The following is a 16,332-nucleotide window of genomic DNA, read 5'->3' as shown; positions in this document are numbered from 1 at the left end:
AGAAGCTTCTGTAAGGCAAAGGACACAGTAGACAAGACCAGTCAGCAGCACAAGAATGGGAAAAGATCTTCATCAATTCTAGACCTGACAGGGCTAATCTCCAAAATATACAAAGAACTCAAGAAACTAGTCAACAAAATGCCAAATAACCTATTAAAAAACAGGGTACAGAACTGAATAGAGAACTCTCAATAGAGGAAATCAAAAAAGGCTAAAAGACACTTAAGGAAGTGTTCAACATCCTTAGCTATCAGGGAAATGCAAATCAAAACAACTTTGAGATACCATCTTACTCCTGCCAGAATGGCTAAAATTAGAAACACCAATGACAACTTATGCTGGAGAGGATATGAAGAAAGGGAAACACTCCTCCACTTCTGGTGGGAGTGCAAACTTGTACAGCCATTTTGGAGATCAGTATGGTGGTTCCTCAGGAAAATGGGAATCAGTCTACCACAGGACCCAGCAATCCCCCTGTTAGGCATATGTCCAAATGATCCACATCCATACAACAAAGACATGTACTCAACTATGTTCATAGAAGCATTATTTGTAATAGCAAGATCCTAGAAGCAACCTAGATGCCCCTCAACTGAAAAATGGATAAAGAAGATGTGGAACATTTACACAATGGAATACTACTGTGCTGAAAAAAACAATGGAATCTTAAAATTCACAGGCAAGTGGATGGAACTTGAAGAAGCCATCTTGAGTGAGGTAACCCACTCAGAAAAAGAGGAACATGGTGTACACTCACTCATGTATGGATTTTAGACAAAGAGCAAAGGATCACCAGCCTATAATTCACACTGCCAGAGAAACTAGGATACAAGAAGGATTCTAAGAGACTCATATAAGGTCCATCACAGAAGGGGAAATGGACAAGATCTCTAGAGCATAAGGGGAGTGGGCGGGCGTAGGGGGCAGTGAGTGGAGAGGGAACTAGGAGAAAGAGAAGGGGAGGAGAGGAAAGCATGTGGAACTAGGAAGATTGAGTCAGAGGAGGAATTGATGAGAGGAGAGAGAGAGAGAGAGAGAGAGAGAGAGAGAGAGAGAGAAGGAGAGAGAGAGAGAGACCTTAAAAGAGGGAGCCATTATAGGTTTGAAGAGAAAACTGAACCTAGAGAAATGTCCAGAGATCTACAAGACTGACCCCAACTAACAATTTGAGCAACCATGGGAAGGCTACCATAAATGCCCTTCCCTGATAATGAGATTGACAACTAACTTATCCACCATCATGGAGCCCTCATTTAGTAGCTGATGGAAAGAGAAACAGACACCCACAACTAAACACTGAGCCTCTGAGGAAGTATGCAAAGTCAAACATATATTAGGGCCCTGATTCCATGGGTTAGCATCCTTAAAGAAGAAGCACTGGAGTGCTTGTTCTTGCTTTCTCCCTTTATCCATGCAGGAAGAAGGTGTGTGAGCACACAGTAACATGGCAGTGTAGAGAAGATGAGAGAAGAGGCATCTAGTCTAGACTCCCCTTTGTTCTTCCCAGCATTCTCTCTGCCCCAAAAAACCCTGCCTAGCTATTGGCCATTTAGCTTCTTTTAAAACCAGTCACAATGACATATCTTTACACAGTGTAAAGGAATATTTCACAACAGGGTATTGCTGGCATTCTAAGAATTGGTGGTCTGTAGACATGAGAAAAGACATCGAAATACTGCAAACAAAAATTTTGGATTTTTACATTTTTATTACATTTGTATGTATATATCCATGTGGGGAAGGGAATACATCCATGGTGCACATATGGGATCCAGAAGACAACTTGTGGTCATTGGTTCTGTCCTTTCATCATGTGTGTTCTGAGAATAGAACTCAGGTAAACAAGCTTAGAGGTAATTAAAACCTTTACCCACTGAGTCATTTCTCCAGTGTCTAGAATTTAAAGGACCACAGACAGAGTGGTGTATAACAGATTAATAAACAGGTATGGCAGCCCGGTATTTATGTGTGTTGAGGGGATGAAGCCCCCACCTACCTGCCCTGACAGGGGATAGTTACTGACAGCCTTGACCTGGCCTTCCCAAGACTGAGTGTGGAATGCCAGGGTCTGTAATCTAATAATTGGGAACTATATCTCAGGCCTCCTGGAGGTAACCAGATAAGGGAAACTCCGCCTGCACAAACTGTCTCACTATGCTGTTTTTCTCAATCCTAAGCCATCTGTGCTGGCTAGAGGTCTCTGTCACTCTGTGAATAGCACCTGAAGTCCCATCGGCCCATGTGCTTTGCCAAACCAAGTGAGTCGAGGAACCCATCATCTGTGGAAATGCTGAGATCCGAACCAAATGTGATTTGTTCTGCTTCAGCATTTCCTCAAATGACTCCATTAGGGGATCACTGCGGCTCAGGGCTAATTAACTCATAATGGGTGCAAAGCATCCTGGGATACCAGCCCAGAGGGTGTCAAGGGATCTTGGGCCTTCTGTGTACACCCCAACCCTCCTCACAATGACAGTATAGATTCAGTTATGTCCAGTTACAAACAGGGTATGCAGATAGAACTAAGTCTGTGGGAAGTCTTAAGACATGAATCTTGCTTCTTGCTGGAGCAATTAAGTTACCAATTTAGCATGGAAAGCCTCATATTGGGAATGGAGGTTAAGTTCTGTGTCTGTCACATCCTGGCCAGGTGACTTAGGTGGCATCACTTAAGTAATTAAATGGGATAAAGACGGTACTCTTTTTGGAAGGATTAATGAGATGATACATACAAAGGCTCCAAGTCTCTGTAGTCTGTTTGTGTTGCCATCCGTAAGAGACACAGAGTGATATTCAGATTTCCAAAATGAAGTTGGTCTTTCTATAATTCAGTGTTTGGAGGGAATCTTGTGCTGGGTACTTCAGCAGGAGCTCTATCAGGCACATAAAAAAGAGTTAAGAAATGTCTCCTGGTAGGCCTTGTTATCATCCTTGAACCCTGAAATATTTCAAGATTGAAAGAAAGGACAAATGAATATGCTGTTTTAAATAACTCTAAGGAAGACACAATGCCCAGTGCCAAGAAAGAGATCTTAGAGAAGACACAAGCATGCTTTGCTCTTTGAAAGACTTGGGAACGAGATTAACATGCATAAAAAATTAAAAACTGACTCCCAAGATAAAAAGGCAAATGTCATGTGGAGATGCCAGGATGTGATTGAGGTCCCTGGGGTAGGAAAGGCATTCCCAAATGATGGAAGTTCAGGACACGTGTGTCAGTAGCATATCTACTGATGTGCTCAAGGGTTGAGCGGAGAAAGGAGAACAAATACATTTTCTTACTTGAAAAATAGAAAATTGAGGAAGGAAACACTAGAAATCCTACTCTCTTCCTTCAAGTTTCAGTTTACATCAAACATCACCTTCAAAGCCTTTCTTCAATACTCTGACCAGATGGGAACATAGGATTGATCTTCTACCAACACCCTCCAAGGGAGCACAGCCCTTTGATATGTGAACCTTGGGCCCCGGCCTCCAGAACTGTGACTCACTGAGATTCTACAATTCTAAGGCCCCAGTTATAGTTATTCCCCAGCACCATGTCTTAGCACACAAAGTGTCTAAAAATGTAGACTGTGGCCCTCACTCTCTAAGACATAAAAGGACAGGGCATTCTCAAGCCAATCCAGGATTTATTGCTAAAATTCTTTCTGGCAAACCCCTGGCGGTCATGGTCTCTCACCAAGCAGCTTGAATGAAAGAGGATATGGGAAGAAACTATCTAAAAAGAAGTTCCAGAAAATTTAGGGCTTGCCTCTTCCTTCCCTACCCAACACTACAGCCACTTAAGGGAAGCCCAGTTTGCGGAGTATCTTTCCTTTACAGTGTTTCCATAGTGATTTACAAAGCATTTCAAAACACAAGCACCTGCCATGACAGTAACAATAGAAAGGAAAAAAGGCCTTCAAATCCCAGAGGCTATGCTGGGAAAAAAGAAGTCCTAGGCCCTCCCTATTGCCCTGCCTTTATCAATAAAGAATTGGGCAGGAAATGTCAGGTTATTTGTGTGGGCAGGATTGCTTCCTTAGGCAGCCCCATTTGCACATGAACACATTTTAGTACATACAAATGAAATCTTTAACCTGCCAATTTAACTCTTAGTTTTATATAACAGATGTCTAAACACCAGTTGCCTGCACAATTATCAATGTGCACATGACAGAAGCATTAATATCCAAATCACAAAAAAAAACAGCTGATTTGATTCTTGATATTTTTATTTGGTTGCATAAAGATTTGGTCAATACCTTCAAAGACAAGGGACAATAATAATAACAGTTGCAGCATCATTATTGAGCACTTACCAAGTTTGATGCACTGCACTAAGCATCTAAGAAGTGATAATCCACTTAATTGTTCCCAAAACATGATCAGATGAAAACTTAAAAGGATGACCTTGTAAACTGGTTAAATGGAGCTCAGGGGTTTTGAATGACTTATCCCAGATCATGGGCTTCAGATTTGGGATTTCAACCAAGTTTCTACGCTGCATGTGACAGTCACACCATGCAAGATTTCCTAATGAAAAGACATGGAGTTCCATAATTAGAATGCATGATTGCAGCTGCAGGACCTAGAGGAGTGGTGGCCACAGAGTCACACTTTCTAGGCCTTGCTACTTACTGTGTACATAAGCTGCTTTAATAGAAACGTGAGTTGGCCTTAGGATAAGTTAGGTGTGTATGCACTTGTGTGTATGTGTGTATACACATGTGCCTGCTTGTGTACAGTACTCATTGCATATTGTGAATACATGTATATTTGTGTGTACATGTGTGTGCATGTGTATGCTATGTTTACTATGTGCTATATGTGTTCATGTGTGAATACTTGTGTTCTTGTGTTCATCTGATCTGCTTTTGTTTTTCCAGACAGGGTTTTACTGTATTGTTTTAGAGCCTGTCCTGGAACTTGCTTTGTAGACCAGGCTGGCTTCATACTCACAGAGATCCTCCTGCCTCTGCCTCATAAGTGCTGGGATTAAAGGTGTGTGCCACCAACGCCCAGCTGTGTTCATCTGTTTGAAGGTAGGAGGAGAGGTTATGACACAAGCTGTGGTGATCAGTTCTCCAGAAGAGTAGCCTGAGGGGTTCTCACACTTAAACACTGGTCTCTGATTCTAAAACAGTGGTTCTCAATCTGTGGTTCACAACCCCTTTGGGGTCATGTATCAGATATCCTGTATATCAGATAGTTACAATACAATTCATAACAGTTGGAAAATTTCAGTTATAAAGTAGTAACAAAATAACTTTTTGGTCAGGGAGGTCACCACAACATGAAGTACTGTATAAGGGCCATAGCATTAGGAAGGTTGAAAACTATTGTCTAAAAAGAAAACAAACCAATATAATGAATACAAATCCCCCTTCAATTCTTTCAGGATGTCTCCCATCAAGTTTCACCTGAATGTCTCCTCTGAGATTGCTGCTTTGTGGAACAAGGATAGGAAGGAACTGTATGTTTTCATGTAAAGGTTGCCTGCTCAGTAAAGGGCACAGGGCAGGGACCTGCTCAGACACAGGGTAGTGACCTGTTCAGACACAAGGTTGGGACCTATTCAAACATGGGGTATGGACCCGCTTAGACACAAGGAAGTAACCTACTCAGACCCAGGACAGGGACCTACCAGATGTAGAGCAGGGTCTTTCTCAGACAGGAGGTAGGAACTTGCCCAAATACAGAGGCACAATGACTTCCAGTAAAGGCAATGCTGGGGGTTAATTACTCACATGCAACTCCTTCCTAGCATCCTGAACCAGGGAGAAGCAGGCAGCAGGCAAGTGGGGGCTCCCCTGGAGGACTATGCAAGGCAGAGCTGAGGAAAGGGGTGTGCAATAGCCAGCTGTCACAAGTTGCTTCTGTCCAGCGCATCAAAGAGCACTGACGCTTGTGTCTTACAGGACTTTGCAGACTCTGTGGCCCAGCTGGTTACACAGAAGTTCCGTGAACTGACAGTCGGTCTGACGTCTGTGTATGCCCGCCACAAAACACTGGCAGGAATCGTCATGACAAAAGGTAACTACCTTTCTTTTCCTGTGGGAATTTTTGTCTCCACAGAAAGAAATGTTAATATTAGCCTGGTCCCTGGAGTTGAAGGATGCTTCCTAACACATGGAGATGGACAAAGGAAGACAATGTAGAAATCAAAGATATCAGTGGCCACTGTTACTATCAGAACAACCACACTGGCAATATTGTGAAGACTTTTGATACTTCTCTTTACCCCCCATGAATTCCATAAGGCATTTATGCATAACTTCACTTTCAAGAATGATGCTGATATTGATAAAATGCTTGAACCAGAGGCCAGGCTACTTGAAGCTGACAGATATGGAGGTGCCCTGCTTCTCTGACACTTCTAAGGTGTCTAAGACTGGTGACTAATGATATCACTCATACAGAATGAGCACACTACATGAGTTTATACACAGAGCAGAAAGATGGAGCCAGTGTGTACAAAAGAAGTCAGGTGTGAAGGTGGACTGCTCAAGGGATGTTGGCTGTCAAAGTATCTTGTTTTCTCATCAAAGAATGCCAATGGGCCCTTTTCAGTGTACACTCTTCACATTGATTCCCACCAGTAGAAGGCTGTGAGAAGCAATGGAGGGAACACCAAAGGGGCATAAGGGGATGCAAAGTGACACAGTAAGGACAAAAAGAGACACAAGAGAGAGTGAGGATATATGGGAATCTAGTCAGGACACAGTGCACAGCAGACACAGAAACATGGGGGACATACAAAGGGACATGAAGGACAGGGGAGGACATGGAGAAGAGTGAAAGACACAGAGGGATACAAGACACTGGAGTACTTTCAAAGTAGCTGCCTCCTGAGTTTAAGGTCCTCTTGCTGGGGTATACACTACTGGGTGAAAGTCCTCCTTCTTATCCAGACTCATCATTCCAATCTGCTCTCAGAAATGCAATTCCATTCCAGAAAACAAGGATGACAAGATCTGATAGGAGGTCCCTGCTACTATATGCAGGGTAGGTAGAAAATGATGACTGGATCTGAACTGTCAGATTTCTGAAATTTTCTAATTACTGAACAAAGGTAACTAATCATCTAGTTGTGTAAACTCAACCATTTTTATCTCCAAAGCAAAGAACAATTATCATAACATAAAATTTATTTGGGAGCAACAAAAGGTTCACAAAAATACATGACTTTGTATAGGTAGGCAACTTCTAGGACTGAGAAACATTATGTGGTGTCCACAATTATTAATAGCTAAAAATAAGAAAAAATCAAATAATTGTCAGAGTTGTCACTCTAGACACCTAGGAATCACTCCAATACCCAAGAACAAATAAACAGGAAAACAAACCCTCAGGTCCCATCATATGCCTGGCACAGTGTACATGATCCAGCCTTTCCTATTCCCCCATCTTAGCAAAGTGGAAATCCAATGCTTCCTCACAGTGTAATTTGTAAGATAAAGTACATCAAATGCTTTAAAAGGTGAAAATCACTTTATAAACAATATTCTGTTCTAAAGCAAAGCATATCACTTTTTTCAATGACATTATATGTGGTGTCATGCATACACCTGAACCACTATGAGGGCTACCAACCCCACCCCTTTCACACACTGAACAGCATCTGTCTCTGCAAAACAGGAAATGCTCTAAATTCAGGGCTGAATCAACCTTTGCCAAGACATTCACCATTAGGTACAATCTTGTATCTACCCAGCCACTAATTCTCTTTGCAGTCACCACCATTCTACATGAAAAGACTCAACTATCCAATCGAAAACTAATCCAGCTCCATCTACAGCTAGCTTTGTGACTAGAGGCAGGGTACTTGGCATCTCTGGGACTTGGTTTTCTCGCTCATAAAAATAAGATCAATATGAGGAATACCTACCTAGTAAGGTTACAGAGAAGGTTAAATGTGTGTGTGTGTGTGTGTGTGTGTGTGTGTGTGTGTGTGTGTGTGTGTGTAATATACTTGGAAGCCTTGCTGGTTAGGCTTTACTGTCAACTTGACACATCCTAGATTCACCTGGCAAGAGTCTTTATGTTTTTGTTGATTTATTGAGAAGTTAATACAACATAGTTTATTCTTTTCTCTACCCCATCTCCTCCCAGATCCATCTAACTTGATGTTTCTTCATCTCTCTCTCTCTCTCTTAAAAAATAAAGCACAAAGACACACACACACACAAGAAACATGGAGTATGAATTGTGTTGGCCAAGGGTCTTAATAGCAGATTATCTAGATCCTTTAGGCTTGTCTGCGTGACACTGTCTTGATTTTTAATTGATATGAGAAGACCCAATCCATTGTGAGAGCCTCCTGACAGGGGCTCCTAAACAGTATAAGGACAAGAAATTTAGATGACATCAAGAAGGTAAGGAATTAGGTCCTCACACACGTGTGTGTCTCTACCTTTTCTTCATTGTGAATGTGATGTAACAGCTTAAGTTCATGCCTTGACTTCCCCCTCAATGATAGAGTATAACCTGAATTGTAAGCTGAACAAATCCTTCTTCCCCTGAGCTGCTGTTTGCTAAGATATTTATCATAGCAACAGAAATGAAACTAGAAGAGTTACAATCCATAGTAAGAAACTTGTAATGTTCATTAGTGATCATGCTATCTTCAATGCACAAGTTATTAGCTGAGTGCCAACAATACTAAGGTTCTGAGGAAACAGCAAAAAAATAAAATTGGCCAAGTGTCTAATCTTGGGAAAACTGATAATCAACTGAGGAAAGTGTCATTTAGAAACAAAATAAATAAAGCATACAACCAATACAAAATAATCCTGAGAGTATCATCCACAGAGTCTCAAAACACACAAACAAAATTTGAACACTTTTTAAAAATGTAAAGTGTCTCATAGGTTTCTATCACAGGTTGCTGCCAGAACAATTCAGCAGGAAAGATAAGACAGACAGACAGACAGACAGAGAGGTACTCCACTTCTCTTGTGTAATACATGTCCAAGTCCAAAAGTCTACATGAGTGTGACTCTGTCAGTTGATTTTCAACTTTTTCCAGCTCTGAGTATCTTTCAGCTTTCATAGGAAACTCAAAAATGGCAATGTTTGGAAGCTGTTTTGAGATTTTTGAGACTTCATATTAAAAGCAATTGTATTTTACAAGGCCTTGTGAAAAGATAATGCTTCGGTTGCCAGCAAATGCACTATTTTCTATACAGGTGATTTATTTATTTATGTGAACTAAATTCATTATGTGAAAGAGAGTCTTTACAAGGTAAGGCTTTATAACTAGTTGTCTGTGAACCCTGGAGTATCAATTGCTGGAATTTGCTTTCCTGTTATAAAGGGTATAGTTAATGAACTTTGATTTAGAAAAGATTATAAAGAAATATGCAAAGTAATGAATAAAATACTTGTAAATATTCATTTACTCTAATTTGATGTGTCATGTGATCTTAATTCAGGTTCAGTTATTCGAGAAAATGCCTGAGGAACACTAAGAGATAGTGGTGTGTGTGCTATACCAATTACAACGCCATAAATTAAACTGATTCTGAAATAAACTTCATTCTATTTTCACTGTTTGCAAAAAGAATATTATTTTTTAGCCATTATAAGTAATACTATTAAGAAAACATATACTTATGAACAGACTAAGTTTATGAAATCTTCATCTAATTAACCCAATCCTATTATGATAAAATTCAAATATGAAATAACTTATGAATAAAAACTAATACTCCCCAATTTCATTGTTCACCTTTTCTACCCAATTGAATTGGTTTTATTAATCCTTTGAGAAGTTCTACATACACAAAATATATTTTGATTATATTCATCCATAACTCCTTCAAGATCTTATCCCATTGTAACGAGTAGGGTTTTTCTGCCTACCACCGCTGGTCTTGTCCCGCTGCCGCGCCAACCCCAAATAATGCACAGAGACTCTGTATTGGATACAATGCTACTGGCCAGGTACTAGTTTCTTATCGGCTGGCTCTGTCTTAAGTATTAACCCGTTTCTGCTGATCTATGTATTTTTCTTACCGGGGAGCCGGCCGGCATACTGCTTTCTCCAGACTCTCCATCTTGACTCCTCCTTACTACTTCCTCTTTCCCCCTTGTCTCCTATTCCCGCCTATCTTACTTTCCTATTGGCCAACAGTGCTTTATTCATTAACGCAGTATGAGAAACATATACAGAATGACATCTCCCATCATCTCCTCTTTTCTGTCTAAAATAAAAAGAAGGGTTTTAAACTTAACATAGCAAAATATATCACACAACAGTTATCAAATAAGAATCACAGTTAACAATATTTAGTCCATTAACATTTAGCAAGATTTAAGAAACTATTCTATCATCTATCCTATATTTGTGAGTCTAAAGTCTAAGTAACTTATCTTTAATACTAAGGAAAACTATAACCATAACTCTCTGTCTTCAAGTCCCTCAAAGACCACAGAAGGATAATATATAAACTCTGGAAATGACAGAGACAACTCACTGCCTGATCACCCGAAGTTCTTTTGTAATCTTCCATCTTCAGCCCATAGGCCATAGTGTGTCTGGCAGACTCTTCAGCAAAGCGGGAAACTTTAATCTGTCTTCTTTTATTGTCAGCTTGTCCATCATTTTTCTCTGTGTCCTGCAGACTGTCTGGCAGACTCTTCCATGAAGCAGGAACTCTGTAGCAATGTCCATCTTGAATCAGCAGTCACTTTTCTGTGGGTCCTGCATGTCCAGTTTATACACCATAAAGTCAAACAGTCCAGACAAGAGCAGTATCTTGTCCAAATGGCTAGTCTTGCCATATTGGAAGTAAACTCCATAGAGTTTCTTCAATGTCCATCTTTCTTTCTGACACAGGTGGTGTTGCCAGGAGCAATTATGTCTCATTGTCAATAAAAACCCTAAAACATTTTAAATGCCATATTCTGTAGGTCTTTGAAAGGTTTGAAGAAAGCCTATCTATCTCAAATACATCTCTGTGTATCTTGAAAAACCTAACTAAACTCTAAGCTTTGAATATCACAGGTAATTATCTATAATCTGTACTACATTATACATTACATTTCTAAATGAGCTATATAAACACAATACCTAAACAAAAGGAGAAATATAAACATCACAAAATTGACCTTAAATTGTATCAATAAATGAAAATCTGTTTCAAAACAAAGTATTCATATCTATACCATAATGCCCTTTTTACCTTTAAAAAGAGATTGGTTGTGGTCATTAACCATTTATAACCAAGCCCAGTTATATGAAAACAAACATTTATAAACACTATTTGGGAATTTAGGCATCGTTCTTTCCAAACTACTTCCTGCTGATAGGGGACGCTGTCATGGGGATCCTAAGAAGATGCAGAAATCCTGGCTATAGTCTGCAAGGCTGGCTTGTTCAAGCTGTTTTGAATGTTGGATCACCAGGAATGCTGTTTCAGGGGGTCTGGCTTGCTCAAACCACATTAGTCTGAAAGGAATCCACAGCTTTTTATTTTCTAAAACCCTTTTTATTTTAAACAAAAAAGAGGAGATGATGGGAGATGTCATTCTGTATATATGTTTCTCATACTGGTTAATAAATAAAGCACTGTTGGCCAATAGGAAAGGAAGATAGGAGGGACTAGGAGACAAGGAGGAAAGAGGAAGTAGTAAGGAAGAGTCAGCATGGAGAGACTGGGGAGACCAGACGCCTGCCCCACTCCCAGGTAGGTGAAACCACATGGAAATATATAGAAATGGGTTAATAATTAAAACAGAGCTAGCCTATAAGAAAGAAGTAACTGGCCAACAGCATAATATCAAATACAAAGTCTCTGTGTATTATTTGAGGCTGGCACTGCAGCGGGACAAGACTTGGCGGTGGGCAGAAAAACCGTACACCTTACATCCCATTCCCAAGTTCATGTCCATATTTTTTAAACTGCTAAGTTCAATTTGTGATACACATATATGCATGGGTATTGGGCCATCCACTGAAGTGTGATCAACCTACTAGGAGCCATACCCTTCAAAGAAAGCTGACCTTCCATTTCCCAGAAGTTATTAGTTGTCACTAGCTCCTCGGTAGGAGTAGGGAACTCGACAGCATCTTCCTACTACATGCTTGAATGTTAACTGGCTTGATCCTGTGCAGGTCTTGTGCAAGATACGGCATCTGCTGTGAGTTCATGAGTGCAGCAGCATCCAGTCATTTCAGGAGACACTGCTTCATCCTGGTCCTCCCTTTTGGCTTTTTCAGTCTTTTCACCTCACCCTTGCACAATATTCCCTGAACCTTAGGGGGAGGGGCTATGAGATAGATGTCCTCTTTATGGCTCAGCCCTTCACAAACACTATCTTTGACTAGTTGTGAGTTCCGTACACGAACCACCATCCATTATAAAAAGAAGCTTCTCTTGTAAGGACTGGGAGTGGCATCTATATTCTGCCAACTTTGTTAACTTGTTCTCAGGACTCCAAATACTCCATTGGCTCTACATTTCTGTATTTCTAATTCTAGCTAATATTTATTAAGCAATGTTATTGTAATCTAACACTCCTTCGTCTGTGATATAATTTTTTGACATTAATAAATATGTGTTATTTTATTCTATTTGGATTGTATGGCTTCCTATTCTGGTAGTTTACCCTGGTAGCCACTCAGCCTTTTACTTACTAGCCAAATTCTCATAACTATATTTTTTAATATTAGGCTCATAATTGATAATACTTATATTCTAGTTAACTCTTCTATATTTTGAGTACTACTAAGAGTTGAAAAACAGTAACACAACATCTGCATAACTAACTAGACACAGATCCAGGCTGTGACCTTGAATTATAATTCATTCTCTACCAACACAATTCTTCTGAGAGAGAGCAACTATCTTATCCAGGTCACAGACTCTCACGTCTACACTAACACAAAATACCATCACTTGTTTAACTCATGTTCACGGCTAGATCGTCTCATGTAGATTTTCAAGTTATGTATCTTTTTCCTGGTGTCTTAATTTTCTTTTCTCTTACTTAAAAAGAGAAATAAGAATAATGAATCCTTAACACATTTGATAAGTCATGTAGCGTATTAGTCAGACTGTCCGCAGAATCAACCCACTTCCTCCACTGACAATGCCTTCAGAGCCCTGTCCCCAAGGACCCCGGCATACAACTTCTTGTCTTTCATCTGTACCACTTTCCTTTGTGGCAGGCCATCATCAAAAAGGAAATTCAGAGCGGAATAAATGGCTCAGTGTTTTAGAGTACTTGTTCCTGCAGAGGATCCAGGTTTGGTTTTCATCACTAACATAGTGGCTCATAATCATCCATTAATTCCAATCCCAGGGGGTCTGGCAACCTTTCCTGAAATCTTCAGGCACCAAGCATGTACATGGTATACATACACACAGGCTAAACATTCATACACATAAAATAAATTTTAAATAAAAAACAGAATGTCTTTAAAATATGCACAGGAAAGCAAAATGTAATGGTTCATACCTGTAACCTCCACATTTAACAGATCTAGGCCAGTGGGGTACTGTGAGTTTGAGAACAGTCTGGACTACATAGTAAATGCTACACCAGCCAGGACTACAAATCTGTCTCAAGACAATAAATAAATACAAACATGGGAGAGGAACTTTGTGACTAATATCTTGAGCTGGTTCTCTCATGCTACCTTAATAGCTATTCTGAGCAAGGTGACTTAAGTCTCAACAGCATAAGTTGGTCAAACAGGCAAGGGCATGGCTTCATGAAGTAAGTCTAGTATTTCCCTAATAAAGTGGCTCTTGAAAGAGTAATCAATCACAACTGTTTTAAGTCCTCCCTGAAAAACAGCCAGGGCTGGTTTAGTGGGAAAACATAAAATTGCCACTAATTCACCAGTTAAAAAGAAAAAAATCCTGATTTGTTTCAGGTTCTAATTGTAGAGTGTGTTTTACCTGCATGCATTTGCTCTGAACCTAAAATGAGCATATAAGGTAGAGAAATCTGCCTGCAGTGTCCTCAGTACATTTCCAGCTTGGATAGAATCTCACTAATTTATCCAGCCAGATAAAGATGATATTTAAATGCCACTTTCCAGTTTTCACTTGATAAATTATAAAAGTTCAGACATATCTGCAACTTCTTCCATCACAGAGCATGTGTGTACATTTGCCTTCACAAGGGCCTAGCAGAATCATGACATAAGAAGTTTATTCTCCAAGCATCTCAAAGCCTCTTCCTTTCCATTTTCTCCCATAGGTGACTAGAAATCACTTTAATTTTGAAATTAAGCGTAATCTTTTCATTTACATCCAGTCAAGCATGTGGAAGATAAGCTGAAACAGTGAAACTAGACTCAAAACAATAACACTAAGCAGAAACCTCATAGCAGGATGAAAGATGGTAAATTATCATTTTGGTTTCTCAGAATTGATCTTAACTAGGAGTAAACACATACAATACAACATGGAGTTGACACTAGTCTTTGTGACCTATTTGGGTACATTAAGAATCACAGATGCTGATATCCCAGAACAATAAGAACTGCTGATGGGCAATTGATTTTTAAATTTTTGGTTGAAACTGCTCAGACCACAAAATGCAGGATAGATTTTACTACCTCTGTGGCTGACCCTTGTGTAGCTTGAATGACAACCCATCATACTAAACATCTCTCTTTAAAATAAAATCAGAAGAAAGGAGTCCCTGACTGGATGTTTATCCCAGCCCAACCCTACTCATGGCTCATTTAGAGATAAATTGTTTAATTTAAAAATAATTCAGAAGGTGCTGATGAAAACCCTCAAAGCTGAAAGGGAGAGCTGTGTGTCTAACCATGAGCTACATCCTTCTGAGATGCTTGAATTTATTCCTTCTCAGTAAGGAAGAGTTTAGGGAGGAAACATGGATTTTGTCAAAAGGAAGAAGAGGCCTGGAGAGATGGCTCAGGTGGTAAAGTGCTCTCCTTGTAACAATCCCAAGAACCCACATTTTAAAAGTTGGGTGTGGTGGTGCACCCCTTGTAATCCAACAACAGGGAGGCAGAGAAAGGAAGACTACTGGGGCTTTCTGGACAGCCATCCTGATCTATTTGACAAGCTCCAGGCCAGTGAGAGACCTGTCTCAAAACGCAGGGTGGAGTGGACAGCACCTAAGGAACTACAACAGAGGGTGTCCTCTGACCTGCACATTTGCACACACATGTGTGCACATGAAGAAACATGTCTGCTTTCCTGAAACCAGGCGCTTCCATCAAAGCTGTTCAAATGTTTCTACATTTTTCTGAACATCGGCTCACAACTGAGCATTCAATTTCAACTCTTCTCAAATGGCCCAAAAGCTTTCACTTACTAAGACAATCCAATACTGTTGTAGCTCAAGACAATAAAACTGGAATCTCTAAAACTACGATCCTGCTTCTCAATGGAACCATAACACAGTTTGTTGATGAAGGAAAAAGAAAAAGACACTGACATCTATTTGTTGCCTAAGTGCCAGGCAGTATTTTCAAGTGGTTAAAGTTATCTTAGCCAGTATGTTAAAATTTAAAAAAAAATCATTCATCCCAATTCTCTCTCTTCCCCCTTCTCTGAGTGAGTGTGTGTGCTTGTCTGTGCCCACAAGTGTGTGCATATCTGTGTATGTATGTACGTGTGTTAGAAATGATTAAGAAACAGATGTGAAACTGGTCAAAGCTGCAGCCCTATGAACTCCCTGTGGGCTTTCAAATACATGCACTTGGTGTCAAGATTCAAACTCCTTTCTTATCTAGTTGACCTTATATTAAAATTTTTGAGATTTTTTTCTGTCTTCATTATGTGATGTAAAAAAGAGTCGCTATCTTGTAAACATTGAAGAAGGAAGTGGTGACTTTCTAAACAGTTCTGTATGGGGGTGGGGTGTTCACATTACAGTGTACCAAGCAACTTTGTGTCACTATGGTAAAAACCCAAGATCATCACATTATAAACAGAAAGATTGCTTTGGGCTCACAGTTTTGGAGGTTCTAGTCTATAGCTCCTTGATCCAAATACTTTTGGAACTGTAGCAATGTAGTCACAGCAATAGCATGTGATAGAACAAAACCATAGGGCAAAAAGACAGAGGGAGAAAATGGTCCCAAAATTCCCTTTGTAGCACATCCTCAGTGACTTAATATTTCCCCTAGACTCCCACTTCTAGACATTTTCACCACTTCCCTGTAGAACCAAGCCATCAACACATGAGTCTTTAGGAATACTGAATGCCTAACCTTTAGCACACAGCAGAACAACACCCTGCTGGTTTCTTCCCTAGTGTCTTTACAATCAAGACTACAATGGTGACTTAGCTTTGGAGTTGTCCCGGTAATGGTCAGCTACAGAAGTGAGCCAAGAAGACAAAGGGAGTAGA

General features: G+C 40.0%; 1 protein-coding gene across 1 annotated transcript in view; it reads left to right on the top strand.

Moving 5' to 3' along the window:
- The window catches only part of Adarb2 (adenosine deaminase RNA specific B2 (inactive)), a 548,969-nt gene that overhangs the window by 448,447 nt on the left and 84,190 nt on the right, over window positions 1–16,332 (top strand). Inside the window, exon 4 of the mRNA XM_051194782.1 lies at window positions 5,904–6,018. Coding sequence (XP_051050739.1) covers window positions 5,904–6,018 — 115 coding nt within the window. The remainder of the gene's footprint in view (window positions 1–5,903; window positions 6,019–16,332) is intronic.

The sequence above is a fragment of the Phodopus roborovskii genome, unplaced genomic scaffold, assembly GCF_943737965.1.
Source record: "Phodopus roborovskii unplaced genomic scaffold, PHOROB, whole genome shotgun sequence".
Taxonomy (NCBI): domain Eukaryota; kingdom Metazoa; phylum Chordata; class Mammalia; order Rodentia; family Cricetidae; genus Phodopus; species Phodopus roborovskii.
Note: the sequence above shows the minus strand (reverse complement) of the source record. Positions and strands in the feature narration are given on the sequence as shown.